Below are 27,884 nucleotides of genomic sequence, written 5' to 3'. Positions count from 1 at the left end.
AGTTCTAAACTCTTTGTTGGCTGAGTTTATGAACTTCCTAGCTCCTTTCCAGGATTTATATCCCATCTATGTGACAGTACTGCAAGAGTCCCCCACAGCTTTGTGGTGGTGTTACCCCCACGAGGGAAGTGTGTTGGTGTGCACCACAGAATACACCCTGCTCAGCTCCTTTGGCTTCTCTTGGAAGGAAGACCTAGATGTGAGAGGAGTGGAGCAGTGTCCACCTGACATGGGATCCAGACTTTGCTTGGATTCAGCCTGAATCCAGGGCTGTGTAAGAAACATGTGAGCACAGGCTCAGTCTTACAGAGGCACAGCAGGACATTTTAACCCTCATGTTTAAACGAGGCCTGACTTAAATTAGTGGGTTACTCTTTTACCCAGCACTCACTCGTTTATCACATCTTACATTTGCTGTGGTTCTTGGACTGGTACTCAAGATCAGAAACATCTTTCTGGGAAAAGGAAGCCCTAAAACTCCTGAAATCTCTGTTCATCTCAGCAGAAAGTGCAGACATCAGTAGCTACGTGATCTGATTCACTCTCAGTTTAGTGAGTAAAATAGCTTCACAGAAAGAGGGGCGCACCAGGGCTGGCAGGAGAGCAAGCATGGGAGCAAGTGTCTGGGAAAGGAGAGGCATTGCAGAGAGACCACTGGGGTGGGAAGACTTTCCACTTTGAGGAGAGAGGTGTTGCATCCTGCAAGCAGAACTATGGAGTTTAATTGCAGGAATTTTAATCTTTTTCCTTCTGAAATTTGCTGTTACAGATGTTGTCTGTGGCATTATCGTCAGTTCTGTGAAGACCTTGCTGTAATACATGGCCACAAGAGCAAAAGGAGCTTCACTTTTTAGAGCTGTCAGGTGTGCAATTTGAGTAGAAAAGGAATATACCAGATTTGTATTGTTAGCCTGATTGCCTCTGGGAATGAGCTCTCTGCAACTCTGCCGTGTGCATTGAAGTGCATGTGCCACTAACTTTTCAGCCTGTTGGTGGATTTCAGTGGAATTCGATAGCAAAACAGATGCTTCAAAGAGAACTAAGTTCCCACAATCTTGGTGAAAGCAGACAGCTAGACTGATGTGAGGGACTTTTTACCATACTCCTTCAGAGAGGTTGGGTTTCTTAAATGTACATTTACATGAAAAGTACCTGTGTGAAAACTTGTTGTTGAATGAGAGAATCCAAAAGGGCAGAGTCTTTATTAACACCAAAATCACAGGAAAACCTTCACTTGAAGCTTTCACCTCAGCAGACAGCGGAGTGAAAGGCTTGAAAGTCACAAATCCATTGGCTGTGTTTGCCCTTGAACTTGTGAAACCTCTTGTGAAAAGAAAAGTGTTCCTTTTTATTTTAACAGTTTGCATTCCAGAAGCAAACAGGGAATGGAGATATTCACTGTTGTCAGTTGATCTATGACCTGTGGCCTGATAGCACTTCCAAGTAAAATCTGCCTACTTGGAATAAATATTACTACGGAAAACAGCTCAAGACTGGAAGACAAGAGAAATTGCTGTCAAATTATGATCTCAGAGTGCTTCCTGTAGTGAGAGAAAAGTCATGAACTAAAAATGTCTGATCTTTTGGTTTCCATTCAGTACTTCAAAGAGGGATTATTGGTGTTTTAGAGAAGTATTTAAAATGCATATGCCAATACACAGGGGTATAAGTGAAAATATGGAGTAGCAGAAGAAAAAAGTTATAACACCCTTGAGTTTGGGATAGCTTCTTTAACTGAAAAATCACAAGTGGATTATACACACATCATAGCATCAAAGATATTGAATTTGTTTTGGCAAAAAACATGCAGAAATATTAAGTAGAGTGGTGGGAAAAAGTGGAAAAAATGAAGAAAGTTCTGAATAATAAAAAATACAGTATTTATATAGGTCATTCCTTTATGCTGACAGAAATTTTTACTGGGGAGTAGTTCTAGTCTTATATGGTTACAAGAACATGAGTTTCTTCAGACAAATTTCATAATTAATAGGAGGAGAATTTTAGGTAAAATGTGTGAGAACTTTACTGTGATGCATAGAGACAATGTAAAGGTGGGAAATAGATGTGTATGCATGACAAGTCTGTGTTGGGCATCTTTGAGAAATCCTCTTTCCTCTGTCTATTAGTCTGTTCGGCCATTTTTCCTTTTTTTTTTTTTTTTCTTTAATATTCATAGCCACAGTTATGGAAAAGGTGGTTAGTGCACTGTTGTTTGATTCATTCACTGTTTAAAAGTGCTTTGAAAATCAAAAGTATAATCAAAGGTCTAAGAATATTGAAGAAACCGAAATCTCTGCACAGTGATGTTTCAAAAAGATTTGTCGTTAATGGTCTTTCATTTTAAAATAGCTTTTTTGTATAATTTATTTCTTGAATGAAAGAAAAAAAAAAAATAGCTACAGCTAATTCATACAATCATCCCCCAATTCAAGCATTTAGTTCTACCTTGTACCTAAAGTATCCTGACTGGTCAAACAGCACATCTAATCTTACTTCTTGCATACACATGCACTGCATAAATTTTGCCCAGCTGTACTCCATCAAACCATGCTTTTATCAGGGCTAACTGGTGACAATATAAACCATGAGAAAGAGAGCGATTCATAAGGTTCCTACATGTCACCAGAAAAACAGGACTAAAAATACAGTTTAATAGTGTGTGTAGTTCTGGTTATATGTAGCAAGTGGGTACCAGTGAAAGAATGTAGAAATAAAAAGCAAAGGTTTGAGATTCTTTTCAATATACTTAAAAATCTGAGCAATTGGTTAGGAAATATGGAAGAAAGAGCTCAGTTCACTGCTGAAATTAGCAACCGAATTGCTTTAAAAATACATAGTCCTTTCGTTTAAAACTTATCAAAAAGCCATTTATTCTTTCTAGAATTTATCTTTTTCCTCTTGAAATATCAGATACTGAAGTCTACAATAAATTGCAAGTAACTAGTACAGCTGAACTGAGGCTATTGGAATGGTACTGGAGTAGAGTCAATCCTGTTCAAATGTCTTGCATGTTTTGTCATGGTATGGATTATCTTAGACTCTTCAGTCACTATTGCTTCTAAGAAGCAAGGGATGTTCCTCTCCCTAAAGAACTGCAAAATCTTGCTAGATAAGACTCAAAAGAAGGGTTATAAAAAGGAAATTTTATTTATCCTGTTTTACAGGCAAGAAACTCAGACACTTAAGTGAGTTGCTCAGGGTCTCACAGGAAGCCTGGGTGGAGCTGGGAATTGAACGCAGATAACCTGAGTCTGAGTGCTTGGCTCAGAAGACCACTTGAAAATATTTTAGAATGTGGCTTTATTATCTATTAAGTAGGGACTGAGTAACATGGGAGATATGAACTGGGGAGCATGCTAGGTACATAATATATCTTCAGTGGATATGCATGGTATTTTCTAGGAGAGTATAAACTTGGTTGCTGTTTCAGGCATAGGTTAATATCACTTCTGGTGTGTCTCAGTACACTGAGCATACAATGGAAAACACTAAAGAAAGGGAGTTTTTAGATTGCTAATGATTTCCTTTTAAGGAACATGTGACTAAGGGCTGAGAGAATTTGCTGCTGAAACTGCTTACTACAAGCCTTTGAAAATTCCCTGTCTAGTTATTCACATAGGAAATATCTGGTTGCAGGCATACTTGGCTGTGCAGGCTTCCATGAGTACCCCATATTTATAAAGCCTGTTCATTCAGGCCTTTGAATGGGAGCAGTCAACAGAAAGAGAGTAATTTTTATGAATTCTTTTTAAGTGTAGAGTGAACTTGACTTTTGCATTTGATGCTTCATTGTGATTCATGCAAAGTACAAAATCCATATGCTACAGAGACAAAGATGAAATACCATCACTTCATTTAAGTTTTACTATCACTGATCCATTCTTTTCTTTGTTTTTTTCTTTTTTTTTTTCCCACTAGTGATAGTATTTTTACTCTGTACCTGCATATAAGTTTTCCAGCTCTTAGGCTGTCTGTTTGTTATCCTTCATGAAAAACTATACTCACTTAAGGCTGTATTCTCAGAGGCTTTTGGAAAGTGGCCTGGAAAAATTGTTTGCATGCCTGTTAGCACTAGCAAAATCCCAAATTGTCTCTGTTAGTGAGTGTGTCTAAGCCTTCAGTTCTTTTCTATGATTTTCTGTAGTAGCTGAGAAATATTTTATCACTACTACTCTTTCAACCAGTAATACTAATCTGTTACTGGAATTATTTTAATTTCACCCTTATCAAGATTAATTTACATGCTTCAAACTTAACTAGAATGTGTTTAAATGTCCAGAAAGTGATTTTTGTGTGAGCCTGGCATGACTTCTGCCTTTGGATCAGCTAGCTGTTGCTTCACTTTGAGTAATTCAACACAAAAATAAAGAAGTGGTTGTACAAATCCTTGAAAAATGAAATCATCCTAGTTTCCTAGAGCTCCGCTTTTTAATTATCCTTCTTTTTGCTCAGGGAATGGATGAAAAGAAATTTCATGTATGATAACTGTTATGTATATTTCAGAAAGATGTATATTCAACTTGCCACAGAAATCCAATGTGATTATTGCTTCCTAAATTTCATAAAATATCTTGAGCATCTTACTGACGTATTTTAATGTCCTGATACTCCTCAGACTAGCCTGGTTTTACTCTACCAACTTCCTGGGCACAGCTTGTGGCAGGAGCAATTAATTCCAACAACTTCTTTTCAGATGAAGTGGAAAACATTTAGACATATAATCCCAAAGTACACCTGCAAATGAGGCACCAAAGTGTTTGGGTTAAAAATTTTAACCCCCACTTCATTGCACCAAAAGCATGTGGATCCCAAAAGTTTGTTCATTTTTAACTAATCATAAAATATTGTGTTTATTAAAGTTGTGGAGAAAAGGTAATAGATGCACACAAATATATAGATAGGCAGAATTTAAAATACAAATTCCAAAGGAGTGAAGAGATAAAGATAGTCTGTCCTTTTGCTTCAACAATTTTGAATGTAGCATCAGTTTGGAAATTTGCATGTAGGCTAGTTGTGTCTGTATATGTAGGCATCCAAGAGCTCTCATTTAGAGAAAATCATAAGCAAAAATTTGCCAAGATAAACCATAAAAATGTCCATAAACAGTTCATCTTTCTTACCACATTCTGCCTTTCTTCATGCAGAATATTAGATGCTTTCTGAAATTGTTGTGCTAGCTCTGGAGTACAGAGAACACTACATTGGTCTTGAGCATTTCAGCTTAATTGTTATCTGTATAGCTCAGAGCAAGAGAACCACAAGCATCTAATGCAAAGAACAGGGGGAAAAAAATGTCATGAAAAGGAAGGTCTAGTACCAGAAAACTGACAGAAACATGAGCAGCTAATTGCTGTAGGCTCCATACAACTTGGAATGACCTAAGGGGATATCAACAAATCACTTTCCACTGGAGTATAGTAACAGCAATGGCATAACAGTGAAATCACTGGCAAAAACTAGGGGAAAAATTCTTTTAAAGTATTGGCATTAACATGTTAGTGAGCAATTCTTTTTCCATTTTAATGGTTATTAATGTCTGTGCTTGCATTTAACATCTGCAAACCCTCCCTTCCCACTTTTCTCCCCAAAACCCAACTGGTGGTGTGTTAACTGGATTTTATGTGTCTATCTCCAACTCCCTTATGAATCCTGAATAACTTTTTCTAATACTGACACCCATAATGTAAGTTATTTGGCACTAGTATTTATACATTTTTCCTCCAGAAACTGAAGAGATCAGATAAAAAGGAGTGATTTTGTTTTAAACCATGAGAAATTAAATTTCTTTCTTAATCACATCTTCCAGCTTGCTAATTTCTAAAAATAAAAGAAAAATTATCAGACTTTAAATAAATTAATTAGATCATTTTACAATCATTGGTGAAAGACAGCATGTAAAAGAATTTGGAAATATCTGTAGTAAGGGCCATTCTTTTTTACATTTTGCAGAACTCTCCAAACCCGTAAGCTAAACCAATTTTTGAATGTGATGACAGATAAGTTTCCCAGCAATACTATTTGGCCGCTACTAAATATTTAGTGGTTGATTTTACATTGTTCACATGTTTTGTTTTCTCATGGGCAGTACTGAGCCTCAAATATATCATCAAGATCTTTGCTAGGTAGCCTAGCTGAAGAAACAGATTTCTCTGTGATTTAACTATAATATTGGTTGGACAACATTAACTGGATGATGTGCAGTGAACCATTTGCCTTTGGAAAACAATACTTTCTTCTCCTCCTCCTCTGTTACCCACATGTTTTCCAGCAGTTGCTGTTGTAACTGACGAGAACTTGAACCTTTCCTGAATCAAACTTCTCTTTTTGTTTCAACTCTGTTGTCCCATTTAAAAATGCTGATGGTGCAGCAGTTACAGCCTGATTTTTGGAATACTGTGAATGGATTTTGTTACAGTTGTCTATCTTAAAGCACTTATTTCCAGTGCATCTCCAGCATCATGCCTGCAATTTATTTTCAGTGAACTCAGGCAGCAACATAAGTCTGCAACACAATTCTGAAACATTCTTTACACGAAATTCCCTCTGTGTTTGCACAGAAACTGCGGCTGACAGAGTTGTAGCACCATTGTGTTTTATGTCTCTCTTTAAGGGCATTACTCTTTATTTCTACCAAAGACATGAATACTTGTGTAGAACTTTCCCATTTTCATCAAAAAGATAATTTTTTTCCTGAGCCATCTAAGTGAGAAAAAATAAAATTCTCTATATATTCAACGACCAGTCATGGTATCCCATTAATATAACCATGAGACAGAGTTGCTATAGCTCCGAGTGTTTTATATATTTGAAAAAAACCCTTACATTAGAGAAGAATAAAGACTACAGAATATATATATTGAGGCAGTCCATATTTAATAAATATTTGTAGGTGCAAATGTCTCACCTTTACAAAATCCACTTTTGAAATGATCTTTTCTTTTTAAATGATCTCATGCCAGCCACAGGTACAGCCATATTTGTGGTTTCCCCCAGACACTGAATGATGTTCTGTAGTGGGGTCAAGCGCTCTCATGACATTTAACCATTGGAAACGAAAGAAAACATTTGTGGTGTGGAACAACAGCACATACTTGACCCTCCAAAGTATATCCATTTATAAATGGATAAAAGTGACTATTTAAAGTTGTTTTATAAGGCAACCACTGTGCAGCCGAAAACCCCTAATTTACTGTTTGAAAAAGCAAATGATGTGCGGGTACAAGAACATGCATTTTTAAAAAAGATCTGTGTTCCTTGTGTTGCATTTGATCTTAGTGGCAAAACACCTGAGCTTTAGGAGGACTTTGCTGCCATCCTATTTTTAATTCACCATTATGTGTTAAAATAACCATTAGTTTCAAGTGAACAATCACAGCCTTGCTCTCAATGGTTGCTCAGGTATTTATTTGAAACCAGTTTATAATTTCTTCGTTTGTTTTGTGTAAGGGGTGCAGCCACAGATGTAGATTGGGGAGCTGGTGGTGCCTCAGTCACATTCCTTTCAGGGTCCTATTTGCTGTGGGGAAAAGGATGAATGAATGAGAGAAACTTTTCTGATCTCCTTATGCATATGGGAAGCTGTATCAAAAATTTAGTTGTTTAGGCTGCTACAAGACCGTGTATTGTCACCCATCTTTGCTTCCCCACTCAAACAAATATGGCAATGGCACCCAGCCTGGTTGTGTTTGACTTTTTCCTTTCTTTTTAATGCCCTTTGACTTCAAGCCTAATTATAGCTAATAAATAGCTTATAAACATTAGTAGAGAGTCAAAGTGCACTTGCTGTTTCCACACAGGTGAACTCTTCAAAGGTTATAAAATAAGAGGAATTGATTGGTTCTCAAGCAAAACAAATAGGTGCTAAAACGTGGTTTTGAGGCATGGAAGGTTTTCAGAATGTCTTTTTAAACAATCTGGATGTAAACAGATTGGTTGAAGACAACTTCAGTAAAGATAGCTCTTGAACCATCTACATGCCTTTTGTCAAAGAAAGCTGAACCATGACAAAATCTGTGAGTGGTATGAATTATTAGGTGATGAATTTTAAAAGTAGTGTCCAGATGTAAATAGTGAAAGCATCCAAAATATTACTCAGCAGCTGCAAGAGCTAAAGGAAAAGCTGACATGACAAATTTAGTCATTTCTTAATCACTTTCGTTAGGCAGTATTGTCAGTTCCAAGAGGCAAATTTTCATCTTGATTTACGCCTATAATAGAAATGGCTGAAAACTGAAAAGTTCTCAAAACTGTTTACTTACAGAACACCTTTTAAGTCATTTTGGAAGCTTCTTATGACCTAGAAGTAATGCTCCTTACACACGAGAGTTCAAAAAATATGCTTTTAGACAGTTTATATCAACAAAGCATTTTTTTCTGCCTAAAAGATTGAGCTTAACACGTGTGCAAGTGGTAAAAACAGGCTTAAATGTATTATTTACAGCTATATCAAAATTTATTAATTAGTTACCTTTGGTTAAAATAAAATTGACTGTTAAAGCAGAAAGTAGAGGTTGGTATGAATTCTATTCTGCAGTAGCTTTCAGATAAAAGAAGCAGTGACCCAACTCATTAGCCCTTTGATTTAATATATTGACACTTGGATACGAATAATTCCGTTTAGTGGCTTCTGCTTCCCAGGGATCAATTTAATTAGTTATAAAATGTGACTTCATGTCAGCAGCTAGAAGAAATGCTGACGTTAAATAAAGTCATACGCAATTTAAACAATAAAGCTATGGATGCCTGGTTAAAAGTTAATGATGCACAAAAAATGGCTTAATAGAGACAACCTCAGCAATGAAAGTGATGGTAGGAAAATTAAGCTAAGTGGATGAATGAGAAATGGTGATGTTGTTGGATTGTTAAAACAAATTCATGGATGGCCTGATGGTTCATTTCATAGTACTGTATATTTCTGATTTAAATACATGTTTGAGGCTAAGCCTGTACTTTCATATTAGGAGTGACAAGAAGTGGTCTGAAGCCCTTCTCCTTTAGATTCTACAAAAGGACAAGACAATTTACCTGTGCTCATTCATCTTTGATGTATCCCCCTGGGATATCTCAGCATAACCCAATATTAACCATAATGGTCTCCTATTATAATATTACAAGTACTAATATTTGCACAGTTGGTTGAGACCCCAGTCAGGATCACTGTCATATTCTGGTAGGTGCTGCTTATACACTGTACAAATAAGGAAGGACAGTTCATGCCCTGAAGAAGGGAAGAATTTAATGTTAAACCACTATATCCTTTCCAAACCCATTTAATGCTGTAGATGTAATCTACTTATGTTATCCAGAGTAAGAGGGTTTAGTGAAGAAAATAACAACCCAGAAAATTGTGGGAGTTGCAATTTGCCCTTCATTTTTCCTTCTGTCACTCCTTACGAACATACAGATGCTCTAGAGCCCTTCAGAATTATGGTTCCATTGTTTTCTCATTTCCTGGCCTGCTTTGAGCATGGCAAGGTAGAATCCATGCTAAGTGTCTTAAATAATAACCTGAAAATCCATATTCAGAAACTGGGCCAAATTCATAAAAAATAATTCTTTTTTTATGGATAGCACACAAGGATTTTCCAAGTCACTGTGGGTTGTTTCTACTTCTGTAAAACATTGCTCCAATGTAGTACTGAATTGGTATGGTCACCTCTTTTAAAGATGTACCAACACTTAGTTGAATATGCTGAGTAGATGCTAGATCAAAAAATATTGACAAATGTGATTCCTTAGCTTAAAAATATACATTAGACAAATTGTGTCTGTCACAGAAATTATTATTAGAAATAGCACAAAAAGCTTTTCGTTTGCTTGTAATTTATCACTCTTCAGATGAGACTGGAGTTAGTCCACCTGTGAGGAAAAAAAATTGATATCAAAATGACCTGATGTCGATCTAAGCCATGTTATGTTTCCGTTTCTGTGAATCCTTCCAGGGGCAGAAGCATTCTGTTTAGGAAGACCAAATGTGCAAACGGACAGTAGCAAAAGAGGCAATTAGATGATAGTTTTTAACAATTGCACACAATTTGATTCATCCATAGACTTCTGGAAAGCTCGAAGGGGAGCAGCAGGCAGCGGTTATTACCTGCTAAAAGCATTAACAGTAGCTACGGTAACTCGCCGAAGGATAGAGGGGATATGCCTTAGAATAAAACCTCTGTGTGTCAGAGGGATTTTCAGACTGCACAAGAGTTATGTTTTTTTTACTAATGTTAGGCAAACTGTTTTGTCTTTGCATTGACTTTACATTGGCCGCAGCCTACACAGAGGGAACTGCTGGAAAAAAGGGGGACATTAATACTTTTTACTGTGTGCGGGCCAGCCAGTAGTTAGAGAGGGGGCCCATGTTTTCTTAGGGCTCAGATGGCAAAGCTAAGTATTCAGCCTACGGCAGGAAAAAAGTGCCTTTTTTGTTTTCTGGCTGGAGAGTCCAAGCATTCCCAAAGGAACACAATGAATGGCCCATTTTGTCTGACACTGTTTCGTAGACATAGAATTCTTGTTTTTTCATAATTATTCTTGCCCGTCACTGGGTGTGCACATGACATTTGAGCGTGTTTTAAAGTCTTAACACACTCATGTGCCTGCAATAAAGTTACTCATAACAATCCAGGCTTTCTGCAGACAACAGAGCAGGGTCTGTTGTTTTCACAAGTCACAGCAGCTGGGAGGCAATTGTGAAGACAACAGCTTAATCTAGCTGGAAAATACAGGAAGAAGAGAATATACACTCAATTTCCTTCCATATTATTGCAAACAATGCAGAGGGCTTTTTTTTTTGTTGTGGCTTTTTCTTTTCTTTGCTCTGGGTGGTCTGACTGAAAATGTGAGTGGCATAAAATACACTAGTAAATGTACTTTGAATTTTCAACTTGTTGCATTTCTGTGTTCATGCTGATGTGTCTAAAGCTGTTAAGGGGTGAGAATATTAATCTACATGAGCACTCTAAAAGTCATACAATAACAGCCTTATTTTGACCTCATCTACACAGTGTTTACACTGGTGTTGGTTTACAGCATATGTTGCAGTTGCTTCTGAGTTACACTAGTATAAATGAAACTGGAACCAGGAACTTAGTAAAAATTTGGTTGCTGAAAACTTCCATTTTAAACAACTTTCTTGAAAGAAAAAATAAAGCTAGGCATTCTTAGACATTTGAAAGTTGTATTTTAGCTTCTGTGTAAAAGGACAAGGGCACTCAGCAATTTGTTTCTTTATTGCGTGCTTCTGAATCTGTAGATTAATCATATTTGTAAATGCTTCATTTATTTCAGAAGCACATTTACAAACAAAGCATGCAATAAATTAACATGCAAACTCAGTTAAAAAGCATCATAAGTAGGCAGTGATAAGATAGTTTTTACCCTAGCTATATTTTCTGGAGAAATTTTGTGAAATGTTAGAGAAATTGTCTTTTTTTCTTAATGCAAGGGATGAAAAGTGAAAAGGAGCATATATTCCAGTTATTATGTCAACACCAGAAGGAGTAAAATGCAAATTAACAGGAATTCTATTGCAGAGGTGGGGGTAGCTTAGCAGTCACCATTAGATGTGGTTTCAGTGCGGGTAAACGTCCCTTTTAAAGAAAAGGTGATATTTATCCAATTGCAGTAAAGGTACCTTCCATTTCCTGCTCTTGGGAATGCTGCATACAGCAGATTTCCAGTAACCATGGCAGACAACTCAGATGGGAAAGATTTTTATTATGCATAGCACAGAGGTTATAGCAGTGAGTAGTAACAGCAAAAGGCAGTCAGACAGTGAGTATGGAAAACGAATGAGTGATTTGAACATGGTCCAGACTTCCAGGAGGGATAATCGAGATGTACACTGAAAAAATACAATGTGAATACTGAGATGAGTTGGGTGTACACTGCTGTTTGTAACAGAGCCACAAACAGCACAGTCCCGTGTGCACCAGCCACCTGTGGGGCAGCTATACCAGGGATGCACGTACGGGTGGAAATGCAGTGGGTATTGCTCTATTCAGCTGCAAAATAAAGCAGACATATAGGAATAATATCACAGATCTATTCTAAAAAGCATGGATGGGCATTTCTGGGTCTAAGCATTAAATAATTTCTACACATTACTGACAAATACTAAGCAAAACCCCTTCCTCTGTTTTCCTTAAAATACATTACCCCACCTCTCCCCTTCATGTCCCTTAAAAAGGCAATATGAGTGTGGTTAAAAATAAGCACATGGATTAGCTGGTCTGTGCACCTCCCATTAATCCTGTTCAGCCCATTTGCCCTCACATCTCAGAAATCCTACACTGGTATCCTATTTTCTTGTATTTTCTTCTGTTGCAGTTTTGGAGTTAGACTGATTTACAGTGAGAAAAAAACAACAACCCCCAAACCCCAACAACCTAAAAAGTATTTTCAAAGGAGTACCTAAACTGAAATAGAAAAGCTGAAAAGTCTTATTTACATGAAAAGACAGTGGAGAAAAACATGTGGTAACAAAACAGGGAGTTTGGGTAAGAGAATTGTTTACTCTGAAGATGCTTGAATGCAGTAGGAGGGTTTTAAAAAAGCACAATTTTAATTTGTTTCAGCTGCATGTGTCTATCTTAAAAACCACATGTTCATAGGTGTCCTCATTTCCTTGATGTGGTGCTACTTTTATGTCTAAGCTTTTCCTGAATTCGTGACAATGACCATCCTAAAGACAAGAAAGCCAAATGTACTTCAGTACGGTCTCCTTCCTTATAATGGAAATTTATTGATAACATTTGGGCGCTGCTTCCTTGGTATCAGTGGCCTAAAAAGGAGAATTTACTGCTGGATAGCTACCTTGCATACACAAAACCTACCCCCCAAAAGAGACAAAGTGAGAGTTAATGCTAAGAGTTTTGTAAAGAGACTGAAGGCGAGGAGTGAAGAGATTAAGGGAAGGAGAAAAAAAATTATTTGATAAATAGAAGAGACAGAAAGAAATCCAGCAATAATAGATGTGAGTGATAGAATGATTTTAGAAAGACTTTCTTTTTGTTACTCAAGTAACTATGATTAGCCCAGCTGGCTTGCTGACTTTTTCACTCAGCAGCAAACTTGTTAAATGTATCATGCTCAAAGTGCATCTCCTGATAAAGGTGCTCTGCCCAGAGTAAGCTTTGCAGAAACACAGGTTTTATGTGTCCCAGGAAGTAATTTAAATGGAGACTATCCAGGAGTACGGCAGGCGAATTGGATAGACAAATGGATCTTAGAACACAGAAATCCTGAGTGAGGGATTTGGGAAACAAAAGGAAAGCATGTTCTACATACATACAGGTATATATATATATATGCATATTTAAGATTATTTGCAAAAAAAAAAAAAGTATAGAAATGTGTTATAGATATATATATAGAATCTATTCTATAGGTACTCATGTGTATATATAGAATCTGCTTTTATATTTTTGACATGAAATATATAAACATAGCTATACACTTATGAATCCATATACAGAGAGAAAGAGATATTCACTTTCATTTTAAGAAAATGTCTAATAGGAAAGCTTCTGCTTGTTAAGATGTGTGACTTTATCATGGCACATGCTACACACATACTTCCACAGTGCACTTTTTAGGAGAAAAAAAATTTCCTTAAAGTCATCTTCAGGGTACATAAACATGGTTCACCTGTGGACATGGTGCTGGAGAACTAAGGTGCTACAGGTACACACTCTGAAATATTTTGCAGTTGTTTCCTGTGTAGCTGAACACCAAAACACAGATTCAAAATGGAGCACAGCAGTCTACAGGTAAACCCAGATGTAAGAACTGGAACAGAACTATTCAAAGAAGCTTTTTGTCTTCTGCTCTGATTTTGGAAGTCTATTTGGGTGGGCATCTTTGCACAGTTCCTTCTCTTGTTTCCTTATTACCTGACTCAATGATCAAAATTACAACAAGGGTAACTTTCTGGATCTGGCTGTCACGGGGACATGCCATTGCAGCTCACAGTTTTGCAAGGTTTTATTATGTTTGTTAGACTGATCTGTTGGCCTCTCTACCACCAAGTCAGCCCTCATCCTTACTCTCAATTTTTTTTCTGTCTCTATCTCTCTTTCATTCATCTTCCAATGAGTAAAAAGTGTCAGCACTAACTAGTTCTTACTTTGGGAAAAAAGTAGCACTTCAGCTGCTCCTGCAAATTCTTTCACCCTCTGAGCAGTGATTAATATACAGGTTTAAGAAGAATATTTAAACAAAACCTGGAAAAAAGGAAAAGAGCAAATATGCAAGCTAATGGTGTACCCTGAGGTGAGCAAAATGCATTTTTTTAACAAGCCAAGCATAGCAAAAAAGCTATTCTACAGTGAAATTGATAATTACCAAGAAGATTTGCTAGCATTATTGTTGTATCCTTTATGAGAATATGAGTAACATGTTTAAAAAACATGGGAAGTGTGAATCAAAGCCCAAAGATTCAAAACGGTCTCTAATTTTTAATGTGAATTCTATTCATATGCCCCTGGTGCATAGACTGAAATACAGTCTGTGGATAACAACTGCCTTTAGAGTGGTGCCACTTAACCTGAAAATTGTATCTGTTCCTCTGGTAGTGCGGATCTCTCATTTCCTTTACCATCCTGCTTTAAGAAAGCTTTAAGGTAGGAGGGCATCTTAGTGCCACATGTAGTAGGTGCCTGGCTATAATACATGATTTCAGCTCCAAATATTTTCTGAAGGCAAGGTTTGTTTATTAACTGAACCCCATGCTGAGATTCAATCAATCTAATACAGGCTTAGTTTGAACATTCAAACATATGCCCATACATCTTGGGCATATATCTTACATAATGATGTTGGCCCCAGACATCTTTCTGGGTTTGTTTATGTCTGTTATGGATTCCCCTCATTATCCATGCTGTTTGAGGGATTCCCTATGGATTCAGCCAGTTTATTGCGTACTTTTTTAATTTTATGCCAAACGGAATGTTCTGAGTGGCAGCTTGTAGGGTAGCTCCGTTACAGCTTCCTCTCAAACACAGAGATGAATGCCGTGATTAAGGTTAAATAAAATAATATGGAAACCAACATGGTGCAAAAGGGTAAGGAAGAGAATGCCCCAGGAGAGGCAGGAAGGTTACGGTAAAAGATTAAGGTGTTGACTACTCTTCCTATTTCTTTTCCTTTTGATTTTGATTAACCATTAGAGCAACAATTTGGTGCTTTACAAGATCTTCCTTATTGAGCACCTGTATTAATAACACTGGGAAAGCTCATTTATTGAATTTCACTAGAGTGAAGGGATGTTTTAGTATGCCAGTCGCTGAGCACATCTGTGTGTGTACAGAACTCCCAGTAACATTAACTGGGGTGCATATGCAGATCAGCAGAGAATGGAGCCTTAAATACAGAAAGACAAGAATGCTGTGGGCCATCGTGTTCTTGGGACCAGTCCTGCTCCCCTGGAGTAAGAGCTTCTGAGGCTTCTCCTTCTGAGAGGCAAACACTGCCCTTCTCATATTCAGTATATAGCACTCATTTAGTTCTTGTAGCAGAGTTTACTAGGAGTAATATATGGCCAGAAGAAACTAGGGCTAAAGGACAGCTTTTACTTATAAAGCCTTTGCATTATGGAAAAGGTTGTTTTCAATCTGAAAACTCAGATTTATAAACACTTAATTCATCAGTTCCCTGTGCCTTTCATTTGAAATAAACAGCCAGCAATATTATTTTAAAATAAGGCAGAAGGTGTAACAAAAATGAAGTAATGTTTTGAGAAATAGGTGATTGATGATTAAAAAACAGAGAGAGAAGGGGTGGGGGGTGTCAGTCCGGCATTCATTAGTCAGGCAAAACTTTGGTTTGAGCATGCATTAAGTCAGAAAGACCAGACAGTGTGTCTGGAAAATGATTCTTTCTTTGAGAAGTAGTCTCTCAAAAATATCCCCTTGTTTCTTAAAACTAAAGGCATCCTTTGACTGACTTAGTTGTTTTATAGCTATTGATGCTAGAGAAAACAAAAGAAACTTTAAAACCTGGAACATAAACATCATTGAACCATCCCCTTTAAAAGAAAAAAAAGAGGGGGGGGGGGAGGTTAGTGTGGAGGGGAGAGTGAAAAAGAAAAGAAAGAAATCACAGTGGATGTTTTCCAGGAGGGCACATGTTATGCTGTGTAAAGGGGGCTAGTGTAACAAGAAGTCATCTATTCTTGGTTTCTTGAGACAGCTAGAGCTTTGTGCCTTGTGTAGTTTCTACGTTTTAAGAGCTTGTTCTGTGTAGCAGAAATAATACAATAAATGGGTTTAACCACATTTGTCTCAGCTAGACAGTCTGCTTTGTCAAAGATTGCTGGTACAACATAAACAAATTATGTGTTTGTAGTGCTTTTCAATGAAAGCCTATCTAACAGAGCGGAGATTGTGTTTCGGCAGCTGTAGATTTAATCTCCTACCTGTCAGTTAAAGCAGGCATTTCCTGAGCAGATAAGGCCTGGCTGCAGAGGGGGAAGCGGCCACAGCTGGACAAAGGGCCATTGTTATTGCCCCGGAGCGCTGCGCGGCTCTGAGCCCGCATTGATCGCACCAGCCCCATCCAGCGCGCCGGGGCTGCGGAGGAGCCGGCCCTCGGCGGCGGCTTCGGGAGAACGGGAGAACGGGAATTGCGGCTCCGCTCTGTGCTGCGGGCTCCCGCCGGCTGCCAAGGGGAGCCGAAGGAATTGTACCCCGGCTTGGGAGGCGGCGTGGCTCTAACCTGAGTGCGATCATAGGATTCACGGCGAGGGTCTGTTCGCGAGCCGAAAGCGCGCCCTAAGTGACGCTGGAGTTCTGACAAATTGGGGAAAGCCAGAAAATGGGAAGATTGGCATTCCTTCTCCAGTGTCAGGATCCTCTGCAGAAAAGGCAGCACAGCAGTGTGGTTTTATATCTGAGCTATAGCTGCTGCTGGAATTTTAATACCTAAAGTTGGATAAGGAATAGCCAGTGCTCATTTTAAACATTTCCTGATTTTCTGCCTTATTTTACCCTTCTAATGATTTTGTTCTTTCCCAATGTTTTTGTAGATAAATCGTAAATGCTGTAGAAGGTTGAGAAGCCCATAAAATCGACCTGAGTGAGACAGTTGGTGTAGGAAGCACGCAGGCTGTATGAATGTCACTGGAAGTTTACAAACTCCGATGCTTGCTCCCAAATTTGCAATAATTACCATGTACCAGCAGTGGCAATCACCTCAGTCATACTGTGCAAACACACCTTGGATCCTTTTCTGAGTAAAGATGGTCAGATCATGTCAAAATCTGAGGAATCCTATGAAGAGATGGAACAAATTAATTTTTGCATGCAATCAGTATTCTGATTTGACTTTGATCTCTAGACTCAGAAGTTTTCTGCATTAAGCTAGTTCTCCACATAATTGCCTTTGATAACCCTTTGTGTTTCGATCTAAACACTCCATAAACATCATATGATTTCTGGAAGTTATCTAGGTTACTATTCTGCATTAAATATCTTTCAAAAATATACAGGAGCAGGAATATTCTCACTGGATATGAATAACTCCTTTGACCTAGTCTCTTGAACATTATGCATTTAGGCTTGAGGAAAAATAGCAACACTTGCCACTCCTTCTCTTTGAATTAATTCTTCTTTATAATAAATAACAGTAGAAACCAGCCACAGGACTGGGTGGGATGGGAAAGGCATCTCCTTTCACACCTGTGCCTCACCTCCGCCCTTGTATCCTGCCATTATGAGAGTGTTGGAGGGCTAAACTGTGAAGTGCTGGCATGGGTCTGCTCAAAACTGCCTCCTGATTTTCCAACAGAGCATGTGCCTTGTTAGCCATAGCTCTGCACCTCGGGTGGCTCTCAGTACAACTGTGTGGTGAGATGTAAAAGTTGCAAGCAGCAGATTGAATGGAATTGGTTCATCTCCACCATGCATCATCACTTCTGCCACTGGAAAAGAAATCTGGGCCTCTTTGAGAGTCCTCTTGTGTAAACTGTAGGTGTAATACTCTCTCCTGAATGGGTCTTTGAGCTTGAATTAATTAATACTTGTAAAGTATGTAGTAGATCTAAGTCCTTATGTAGTGATATTATAACGTAGCTACAAATCTTGGAACATCAGTGAAAATATAGAAAGCTTTAAAAACAGTATGCTGCTCAGGACAAAATTCTTCCCACCGTGAAGAAAACGCCAGAACTCCTGTTTTCATTGGTGCCCTCCCCAGTTTCAGTTCTATTCTGTATTTGTTTAAATATGTTGTTCTATTTTGTTGCACCTTTATTTACCTCTACAGTGCAGAAGGATTTTTGATCGGAGGCATTGAAAGACTTTTTTTTTTATTCCTACCTCTGCTAGAGCTTCTCTTTAAAGTGAAAGACAATTATTCCTTTAGTAACCATCAGTTTTGTGGTCTGACATGGCTTTTTTATACTGTACATTGAGGAAATTAGTTTCATGTTAATAACTAGTGATGGTTAGTATTAAAAAAAAAAGAACTCTGTCTCGAAAAATGTGTGCAGAGAAACCGCTCAAAAGCACCAATAGCAAACACAAATTTTAAAGCATCTCTTGCTCTAAATATTTCCACAAACAGGAAATTTCAATGTACTCCAAAAATCTTGCACATTTTGATATCACCATAAAAACATAGCTAATAAGGGATTTCTAACATAATTTATATTTAGATTTGAGCTGAAGTAATGGAGCTTTCGTGTATAAAAAATATCAACAAGTATCATTAGGCTGCAATATTTTTCTTATTTTGGCATGAATAAGACAAGGTGCAAATGAGAAACATACATCTTCACTAGTCTTTGGAAACATCTGAAATAATTGACTTGCTCAGTCTTCTGTGATGGCTTGGTGACCACTAACTGTGACAATTTGCATAATAGTCAACTCTTCACTTCTGTAGAGATAACTGTTTGTATCTGATTAAAATTAGGACTGTTTTAGTTCTCTTGACTTTTCCAGAAGTTGCAGTAATAGAGATTTGCTGTTATGCTTTAACCAAACAAATGCACACATGGGGATAACAATATGCTGAGTTTATGCAGATTTTACAACACAAATCTGAATAAAATACCCACTAATAGACCCTTAAGGAGTAATAAACACACATGAATTTTCCTTAGTTGCACTTTAAAGTGATTTTAACATACTACTAGACCTTAACAATAATATTTAATTGACAAGATTATGCATTTGTATGGATTGAAAAGGTGGTAGATCTCTAATTCCAAATGAACTATAAATTCACTTTTGCATAACATGTTTTATTTATTTCTCTATAGCAGAGATGTTCTCCATCCCTCCTAGTGAGAGTTTCTTAAAATACAGACAATTTAAATAGATTTAATTACCATTTATCATACTCCTAACTTCATGAGATCATCTTTAGTTGAATTCTATATTTCCAGATAGTTAAGGAGCTAGATAAAAACAGGGCAACATAATGAGAAGCTAATAGGAATGAAATTATATCTAGTGTTTGAAACTATTCTGTTTTCAGTGATGTTGGCAGTATTTTTCTTTTGCTTCCTTCTTGATTTCCCAAGTCATGGGAATGGAATTTAAGTTTATTTCATTTAAAGTTTCAAAGTGGCGAGGAAAAAACATAATAAAAAATAAGAATTCTCTGTTTTACTGTATGGTCATGGTTGCAATTTTCACATTAATGTTGTGGTCACTGCCATAGACTTAAATCTCCAAATCATGCTGATGCATTGGACAAATGGAAAAAAATGATAGGGGAAAAGAAAGAAAATAGCAGTTACATCCCTTTACAAAGTCAATAGTGGGCTACATATTTTTTCCATAGTATTTCCAGTCTGAAATGTTCTCACTTTGTTAGTCTATGGTATCTTCTTTAGAGTTTATTTGCCAACACTTCCCCTGGGATCCCATTGGCAGACATTTTCTTTGTGGCTCTCGTACTTTCACTGAGAGGAAACATTTTTCAATTAGACTGTAGATAATTAGGCAGCAGATAAATTAGAACATAATATACATCCCTTTACAGAGAGATCTCCAGTGGTTCTGTATTGTTAGCAGGAGCAGAAAGTAGTCTCTGAATGATTTTCAATGTGGGAGCTATATTGACATGATTTTCAGCATCCTAACTATGACACAGTGACTGGGGGATCACTTTGGGTCTGCTGGAGACCATCTTTCTCCTATTGCCTTTCCTCCTCATGCAGAGTCACAGGTGCTTCCCTGGGATTATTCACTAGAGGAGATTTCTCACTTAATTGTTTGGGCCCACTCTCACATATTATCTTTACGTTAGGGAATGTTGGGCATTGATGGCCATTAATTCAAAGCCTGGGGACTTTATCAGTTACATTTCTGAGCCCAAAGCAAAAGGCTGAGCCACGCTTGCACACAAAGTAGCCAGATCCTTCACAACTGAACTGGACAGCTAACCCAGCCTTATGGTCACTTTGCTTCACCAGAACAGCACAAATAAAACAGCCACACCATTCAACTGTAACCAAAGATACTTCCAAAAAAAAAAAAAAAATTATAGTACAATCCTTCTGCAGCTATTCTAAATAGATAATTTCTGGGACCATCAAGGGGCTCAGTGATGGCATGAGTTCATTATGATGTTGACAGAGTTGGGGAGGAGATTTAAGCTCAAGGCTGCATAAATCTTAGCATGTAGTGGCTTTTAAACATTTACAAAGTTCCTTTGACTTTCACATATGAAGTTTTCATAAAAGAAGTCCGTACTTCTTTATGCAAGATGTTTGTGTTCTTGCAGCACCCCCCAATTGACTTAGTCAAAATAAAATTTAAATTATTAAAGCTTCTGATATTTCTTCTCTTACAAAAAACAACAAAGCCCAACAGTAGTTATTGAAATAAACAAAAATCTAACTGTGATATCCAAGTAACGGTGCCACGTATTGCATAGAGACTATTTAAAATGCAGCTGATGTAAATACATATCATATACAGGATATTTAAAATCTTGCACTAGTAGTTCTGGGAGCACAAACACTTCTCTCAGTGCCATTAAGACTTATTTTAAAATGAATCAACCTAAAATACAACCTGTTGAGCTATCAGTTACGGCCACTATGTTCTATCATATAAACTTATTTTGAGCAGTCTGAAAATGCCCATCCTTACAAGTTATACTGCCATTACCTGGAAATCTATTACAATGTAGTTTCTAAATGAGAGACTAGAAAATTTCCAACGCAGTTTTACTATGGAAATTCAAAGCTCAGTGAGGACTTAGGTTAAAGTAGTCTGCGTGTACCAATTACTCAGGAAGTTAAAAAGTCTTAGGTAGAAATTAAAATTTAAACTATGAAAAGTCCAAAGCTCCCTGTGAGCAACTTAGGTTCCCACAGAGGCTGCAACTTCACAACAACAAAAGGTTCTGTTCATCCTGTACTAAAGAAAAGAAGTCAATTTAAAATTCAAAGATTGGTTTCTCAGCTAACTTGTGTTGGAGTAGTCTGTTAGATTCAAAACCAATCTCAAGATTTCCACAGTTTGAGAACACGGTCCAGAGATTTAATTGGTTGAAGAAGGGGATGGCAATGGTTTTAAATAGCCATGCTGAATTATTGTAGGCAATTAGAGGATATTTAGCCACTTACACTGCTTTATACTAGTGCTGGATGTAAGAAAAAAGAAAAAAAGCTTTAAAGAAGGGATAAAATATTATAAAGGTTGTGCTTTCTCTCAAAAAGATGGCACTTTTTACTGAAGTAGATTGTGCAGAGAGAGGCAACTTGCAAAGTTTGATCTTCTAAAGGGAGAGGAATTCATCTGCCATTATAGGGTGGGATTACTTCTGCTCTCAAAACCTGTGATCCTCACAGCTAAGCAGAAATGTGTGAGCTGTGTCTTTGCTTGCAGTGCTGCCACCCTTTTCTCTGAATGCCTTTATTCTCTACTTGCAATGTTAGTTGTTGTAGAGGCAGCTTTGGTTTTTAAAGACATAACTCTTCCTTCTCAGTCTCACTAAATATGCTGTGCTCCTTATCCAAAAGAGGCAGATCGTTTTAATTCAAAGCATTATTTTTGCACAACGTATCACTTTGGCTTACATTTTCCATGCACAACACTAACTATCAATGATTCTTTAACAAGGAGGATTGTTCAGCCAACTTCTGACATTATCACTCACAGGACTGTGGGACAAAGCACTGCAGATTTGCCCAGCTTATCAAACAGGCCACCAGCTTTTATTATTTCAGGGAGAATCAAATTGGAAGTTGCTTCTTGAACTAATCAGGGCTGATTTGCTCTAAAGTTGCTTCCTGACTTAGATCTCAGGCAAGGAAGTGCTGTAATCAGTTCCCAAGGGCCGTCAGAGTTGTGATGGGATATTAAAGGAATGGTACACTACCTTTCAAGTGTTCCCTAATCTCGGCAGATTTCTGTGTTTAACACAGTTAAACCTGAGCTTGCTTTATAGAAACAAAGATTAATTTTATGAGGTAGCTTTATATAAGAGTTGAATTTACTTGATGTAGCAGAACTGAATTGTGGAGAGAATATATTCAGGTTTCCTCCAGGGTTTATACAATCAGTTAAAAATATAGACTGGCAGAATTGTTCAAAATCAAACATACGCTACCCGTAAAAAAAACCAAAAACCAAACAACCCAACCCCCCAAAAAACCTCTCAAAAAAACCCCCCAAAAAAATCCAACTTCATGAAAGAGAAAATGAGTCCCCCTGAGTGTCTCTGCATATTAGCCCATAGCATGGGCTCTGCCAAGTTACTCTCTGACTGACTGCTGCAGATGCTCTTTCTCAAGTATTCTGAGTGAGATCTTTAGTGCAAGTCTTTGGGGACAAACAATAGCACCTGTTCCTCACAAGATAGCAGCCCAGTTAGTCCATTCATGTATCTTTAATGAAGCTCTGGGGCAGATGGCAAAAAATGGCATCATCAACGACTTAGCACAGAGGAGACAAAAGGGGAAAGTGCCAATCCAACAATACGCTATTTTTACGAATGGGAAGAGACAGAGTCAGAGTGTTTCTTGGGCATCTGCTCCCGTCTTGGTTTTCAGAAAGACCTGAGGAACATCTCAGCAATTAAAATTTCTGGGCATGTAGCCGATTTTATGAAGTACACCAATCAACCCCTCCTCCCAATTCCTCCCCCCTCAGTAAAATCAAACCCATCACTTTCATAATAATAAAACTCTCAGGAATAGAAATTGTCCAAAATTAAGGAGTTAACTGGATTTTTTGCATTCATTTTATATATTTAATAATTCTGTGATAGTGGTACTTTTACATTCTTTTCCTTTTCAGTGCTTATTCATGCTTTTCAATTGACCTGTGCTCAAAATGGACACCCATGTCCATAATAATTCTGTGTGAAACCAACACTTACATAAGAATACTATTTCATATGTGCCAGAGGGAAGACCTGTGGTAGGGAATGGTGGCCATTCAGCATGAACTTTTTTCAGTCTGTAAAAGTCTCTTAATTGTAAATCCAAACTTACAGCCTAAATGTAACCTTTAGTCAAAGTTATGTTGATTATACAGACTGAAGACCTGCTCCTGAATTCAGTAGGAAGAATAGCAGATAGCCAGAACCTGAAATGGTAATTCCCCACACTTACAGAAGTGCTTTTATTTGAGACTTTAAACAAAATCTATATGGCTGAGTAGATCAAAATCTACAGGAATGTATCATAGGATTTGGTTGTGATATGTTTCAAATTATCTTTATGACACAACAGAGTGAAATATTGCTGTGGGTATGTTTGCACCTTCACTTAAACCCTGGCACTCTGATCTCTTCTGTGTCTTGTGAGATTGTGTTGGAGTCTTGCACCTTTGCAGCCCCATGTAAATACTTTATGTGGGGGATATTTCTTAAGATTTTTGGCTCCATTTGAATAGATGTTAATTAGGAACTACTGCAAATTTTTGCAAGTTGTATTGCACTGAATCTCTTCCCGTACAGTTGCTTCTATCAGACAAAGCCTATGGTTTTCCTTTGCTGTACTCCTGTAGAGCCAATGTACAGAAATGCCATGCAGCAAAACCAGAATCATTTTATCAGAGCTAAATGCCTGTTCTGGGCACATGGGGATCAACTACAGTCTGACCAAGTTTAATGCATAACCTAAAACACACAGCCAGGCTTACCTCAGCTAAAATGAGAGAAATAGCTGTGTAAAGCTAGTTTCCTTCACGCCCCAGTGCCATAGCAGTAATTGCACAAAGACCTTTTTATTATAAGTTGATTTTCCTGAGGAATGGATTCAAAAAATACTGTAAAGTGTTTATTTTTTGCTTGACCTTTATTAACCTCCATCTTAGGGCTTTCCCAAGAGAAGAGTTGTTGGTAAATTAACCCTCATAGATACACACAGTAGCATTTCTGCACTGCATCAATGGTTGTGAAAGTAATGGGGATATGACAAGAAAATTTAGTGCTATTTAAACAATGTCATAGGTCAACATATGGGATTTGACCAAAAAAGTTTTTAGGAATTAAATGCGAAAAATTGCTTGAAGTGTACTTTAGGTTTTTAATAGTATTTAATTCCACCAATTTATGGTAGGATGAGGGAAAATTATTTTTTTTCTGCCTAAACCCCCCATTTTTTCCTACATTTACCAGCTTTGATGTATAAAGCATTATATGTTTGCTTAACTGCTAATCAGAAAAATCATAGTTAAACCCTTGGGTACTTCTGGGGTTGAGGAATGATGGATAAAAATTCTTTGAGATCTTAGCCACAATCTCTGAAACACAGGTACTGTAACTTAAGGAAATTACTATGTGGATTTAACAGGCATCATGCTATCACATAATTCTTTATCTGTTGACTACAAATGCTAGTATAAGGTGAAGAATTTTTTTCCTTGTGGAAGTTTGTGGTTTTTTTATACATCTATTACAGTCAAATTAAATTTGATATAGGAGGTTTTGTTCTGAAATGGTCTCTGAATGCAGCTCCATGATTACCAAGCTTCATGATAGTGCATAAAGCTATAAAACTGCTTAGACAGACAAGCAATTTATATCTTATAGTGAGGTGTGTGTGGCAGAGTATGTTAGTTTATTTAGGAGCCAAGATGTTGGAGCCTTAAATCTTAAGAGTTGTGGTGTTGACTAGAAGACTCTTTAGTACAATGGTGATATTTTGAAATAACATACCTGAGCTGTTGGTATTTATGTGAACAATACCCTGTTGTAAGATCTCAGAATTAAAATTACCCTAAGGTTACTAAAATTTGAGCATCAAAGTAGATACTGCAGCGTTAGGTTGCTTCTAAATGCTTGTCACTGTGCTGTCTGTGACCAATGATGAGAAAACTTGTGAAAAATTAATAGAAACACATACCACACTACTTCTAAAAAAAAAACTTGGTATGTTTTGTACCTTTTATACCTTGTGCCAGAACAGGGAATATTAAAAAAAAAAAGTGATAGAGAGCCAGGAAGAAGTAGGGAAATGTGCAGTTCACTGAGACTGTTACACCTTTGACACTGAGGGAAAACAATGTTTGTGAGGTCTTTGATGTGATAATGTGAATTTGGCAGGGATTGCATTAAGGCAAAGGTTCTGTGGGACTGTGTGAATGCAAGAACACTATCAGTGCTGGAGAAATACCTGTCAAGACAAATTTGTGCTATTTCTGATCAGAGGCTCTCTTCTGTTTAGCAGGTTCAGGGTCACATGCCTCCGCTCATGATCCCAATTTTTCCACACGACCAGCGGACACTGGCAGCGGCTGCTGCAGCACAGCAGGGATTCCTCTTCCCCCCAGGAATAACTTACAAGCCAGGTAAGCCCACAGGGATATGAGGCTAATGCACATTTTAAGACATTAATGGTAGCTTCTCGTGTGATCTGTCTCATACAGATGATACACAACAGGCATAGCTGGTTGGAAATCAGCTTTCACAACTCCACTTGGAAAAAAATTTCTGGGTTGAAGGAGGTGGATGGACTATTGGTTATTGAACATCATGATTTTTTAAAACTTCATTTCCACAAAGTCATTTGCTTTAAATATAGTGGCCCACTTACCTAGCAATTTGCATCTTGTCCGCCCTGTACAAAAGCTACATGTCTTTAATTAATTCTGGTATCTTCAGTATATTTGTGTTTTGTGTCAAAATTCTTACTCTTTTGTTTGATTTCAATCTAGTTAATAAAAGGTTTCAGTAGTTCAGTTCCAGTCATCATTCAGACTCCTAACAGGTCACATAACCTTGCAGTGAAATATGTTTCGAGATGATTTAGCAAATGTTATGATTTCTTTCTTTTTTTCCTCTGAGTTTACAGGACTCCTGGGGAATTCAATTAGGGATATAATGGTTTGAAGCTACTTTCAGAGCCTCCTTGTAAACAGGGCTTTAAATGTTTAAAGACACTTTGCCAAAGGAATTCAATGTAGGAAGATAGTTAAGTAAATAAAAGTCAACCTTATTTTCATTTGTACATTCTTTGTAAGTGACCTCAGTCCAGAAGCAGCAACCTTATTTTGCTCATTAATAGTATTCTCTGTCAAGCTGCCTTTAGCATATTAACCTGATAACTAATAACTACAAAACATAAATACCAGTTTATTTTTTTTATTCATTAAATATGAAACGTACAAAGTAAAGCATTGATCCTGTTCCCACTGATGTTAGTGGTGCTTTTGCTGCCGACTGCAACAGGAACGGGGTCAAATCCAAAGTAAAGCCTCATAATAGATGATGTAAACAGCATGCTAATTAAAAGCCAGGTTGAACCTAGAATCTTTTCGAGCAAGTTTACTTAATATTGGATGAAGTGAGGCCAAGCAGGATTTCAGCAAGTATTTCCGTTTGTCCCACTCCCTTCTGTCTCTTTAGTCCAGAGACGTTCCCCTTTAAACACAGATTCTTTGTCTAATTATCTTATTTTCAGATTTTAAAATCCCAAAGTTGTTTTCCGATTTGACAAACTGGTGCACTGTATGCTGGAAGCACTTACTGGTGTTCTGAAAGGCAGATAGCTCTAGATGGCACAGGATGAGGATTATTCACACATGCCACTACCTCACAACAACTAGGGGCCAAAGACAAAGGGTTGCCAGTTTTGGAAATTGCCTACAAAACCCTGGCTATATCTTAGTTCTCACAGACAGGAGAAAGCACATGCTTTCCTTGCTTTTCCAATTTTAATCTGAGATGTTTTCTGAGTAGTGACTGTTAGTGACTAAGCTGTTGGTTGTGCTGCCCCCTGAAAGATGTTATGTTCAATCATGTTGTTTTAATTTTGGCTCTGTAGACTTCTTGGTACAAAAAGGACTTAGGAAGAAGAGTACCAGTATGTTTTCCTGAACATGACCAAATTTCTGCACTTATCCCAAAGTGTTCCTCAAAGTACCTCTCTAACTTGATCCTATTGGCCTCCTAACAGGAGCTGATGTGGTCTTAGGGCATTTTCTTACTTTCCAGCATGTAGAAAGAGAGATGTGTAACAAAAGTTAGAAGAATGAAATGCAAGAAGAAACCTAGGCCTAGATATCTTGCTACACAGTGAAGACATTGGCTGGTATGTTAGTGGTGTAATTCCAGAAGATGCTAGTAAAGACCAGAAGTTACAATAATCTTATTACCATCAGTGGATTTAAAGAAATTATAATATTTATATCTTTAATATAGCTATTAAATTCTACTGTATGTGTGGCAAAGGTAGCCGGGCAGGTCAGTAGCTTCTGTCAGAGACACATCATGATAAAAAAAAGTGCTGTAACTACACTTGGTATTGATTAATTCCTATTTTTGGCACTCTCGGCACGGTAGTTAAGGAATTAATGAAACTGGAGATTAAGCTATACTCTTTCATAGAGAGGGTTCTTCAAAGTCATTTCTGAGGAATATTTATGAACTCGACTGCTACTACCTGTACTCCTCTACTTTTGTGAGAAATGAAACTTTTG

At 37.5% G+C, this 27,884-nt stretch overlaps 1 protein-coding gene across 8 annotated transcripts in view; it reads left to right on the top strand.

The window, feature by feature from the left end:
• The window catches only part of SOX6 (SRY-box transcription factor 6), a 368,589-nt gene that overhangs the window by 243,006 nt on the left and 97,699 nt on the right, over positions 1–27,884 (top strand). For 7 of the 8 annotated variants that reach the window (XM_082283580.1, XM_082283585.1, XM_082283579.1 and 4 more), the window contains one exon: positions 25,631–25,754. In XM_082283580.1, the coding sequence (XP_082139706.1) occupies positions 25,631–25,754 (124 nt within the window). The remainder of the gene's footprint in view (positions 1–25,630; positions 25,755–27,884) is intronic. The other variant, XM_082283584.1, reaches the window with a different exon arrangement.

This window comes from Coloeus monedula, assembly GCF_965178545.1.
Source record: "Coloeus monedula genome assembly, chromosome: 6".
NCBI classification, from domain to species: Eukaryota; Metazoa; Chordata; class Aves; order Passeriformes; family Corvidae; genus Coloeus; species Coloeus monedula.
Note: the sequence above shows the minus strand (reverse complement) of the source record. Positions and strands in the feature narration are given on the sequence as shown.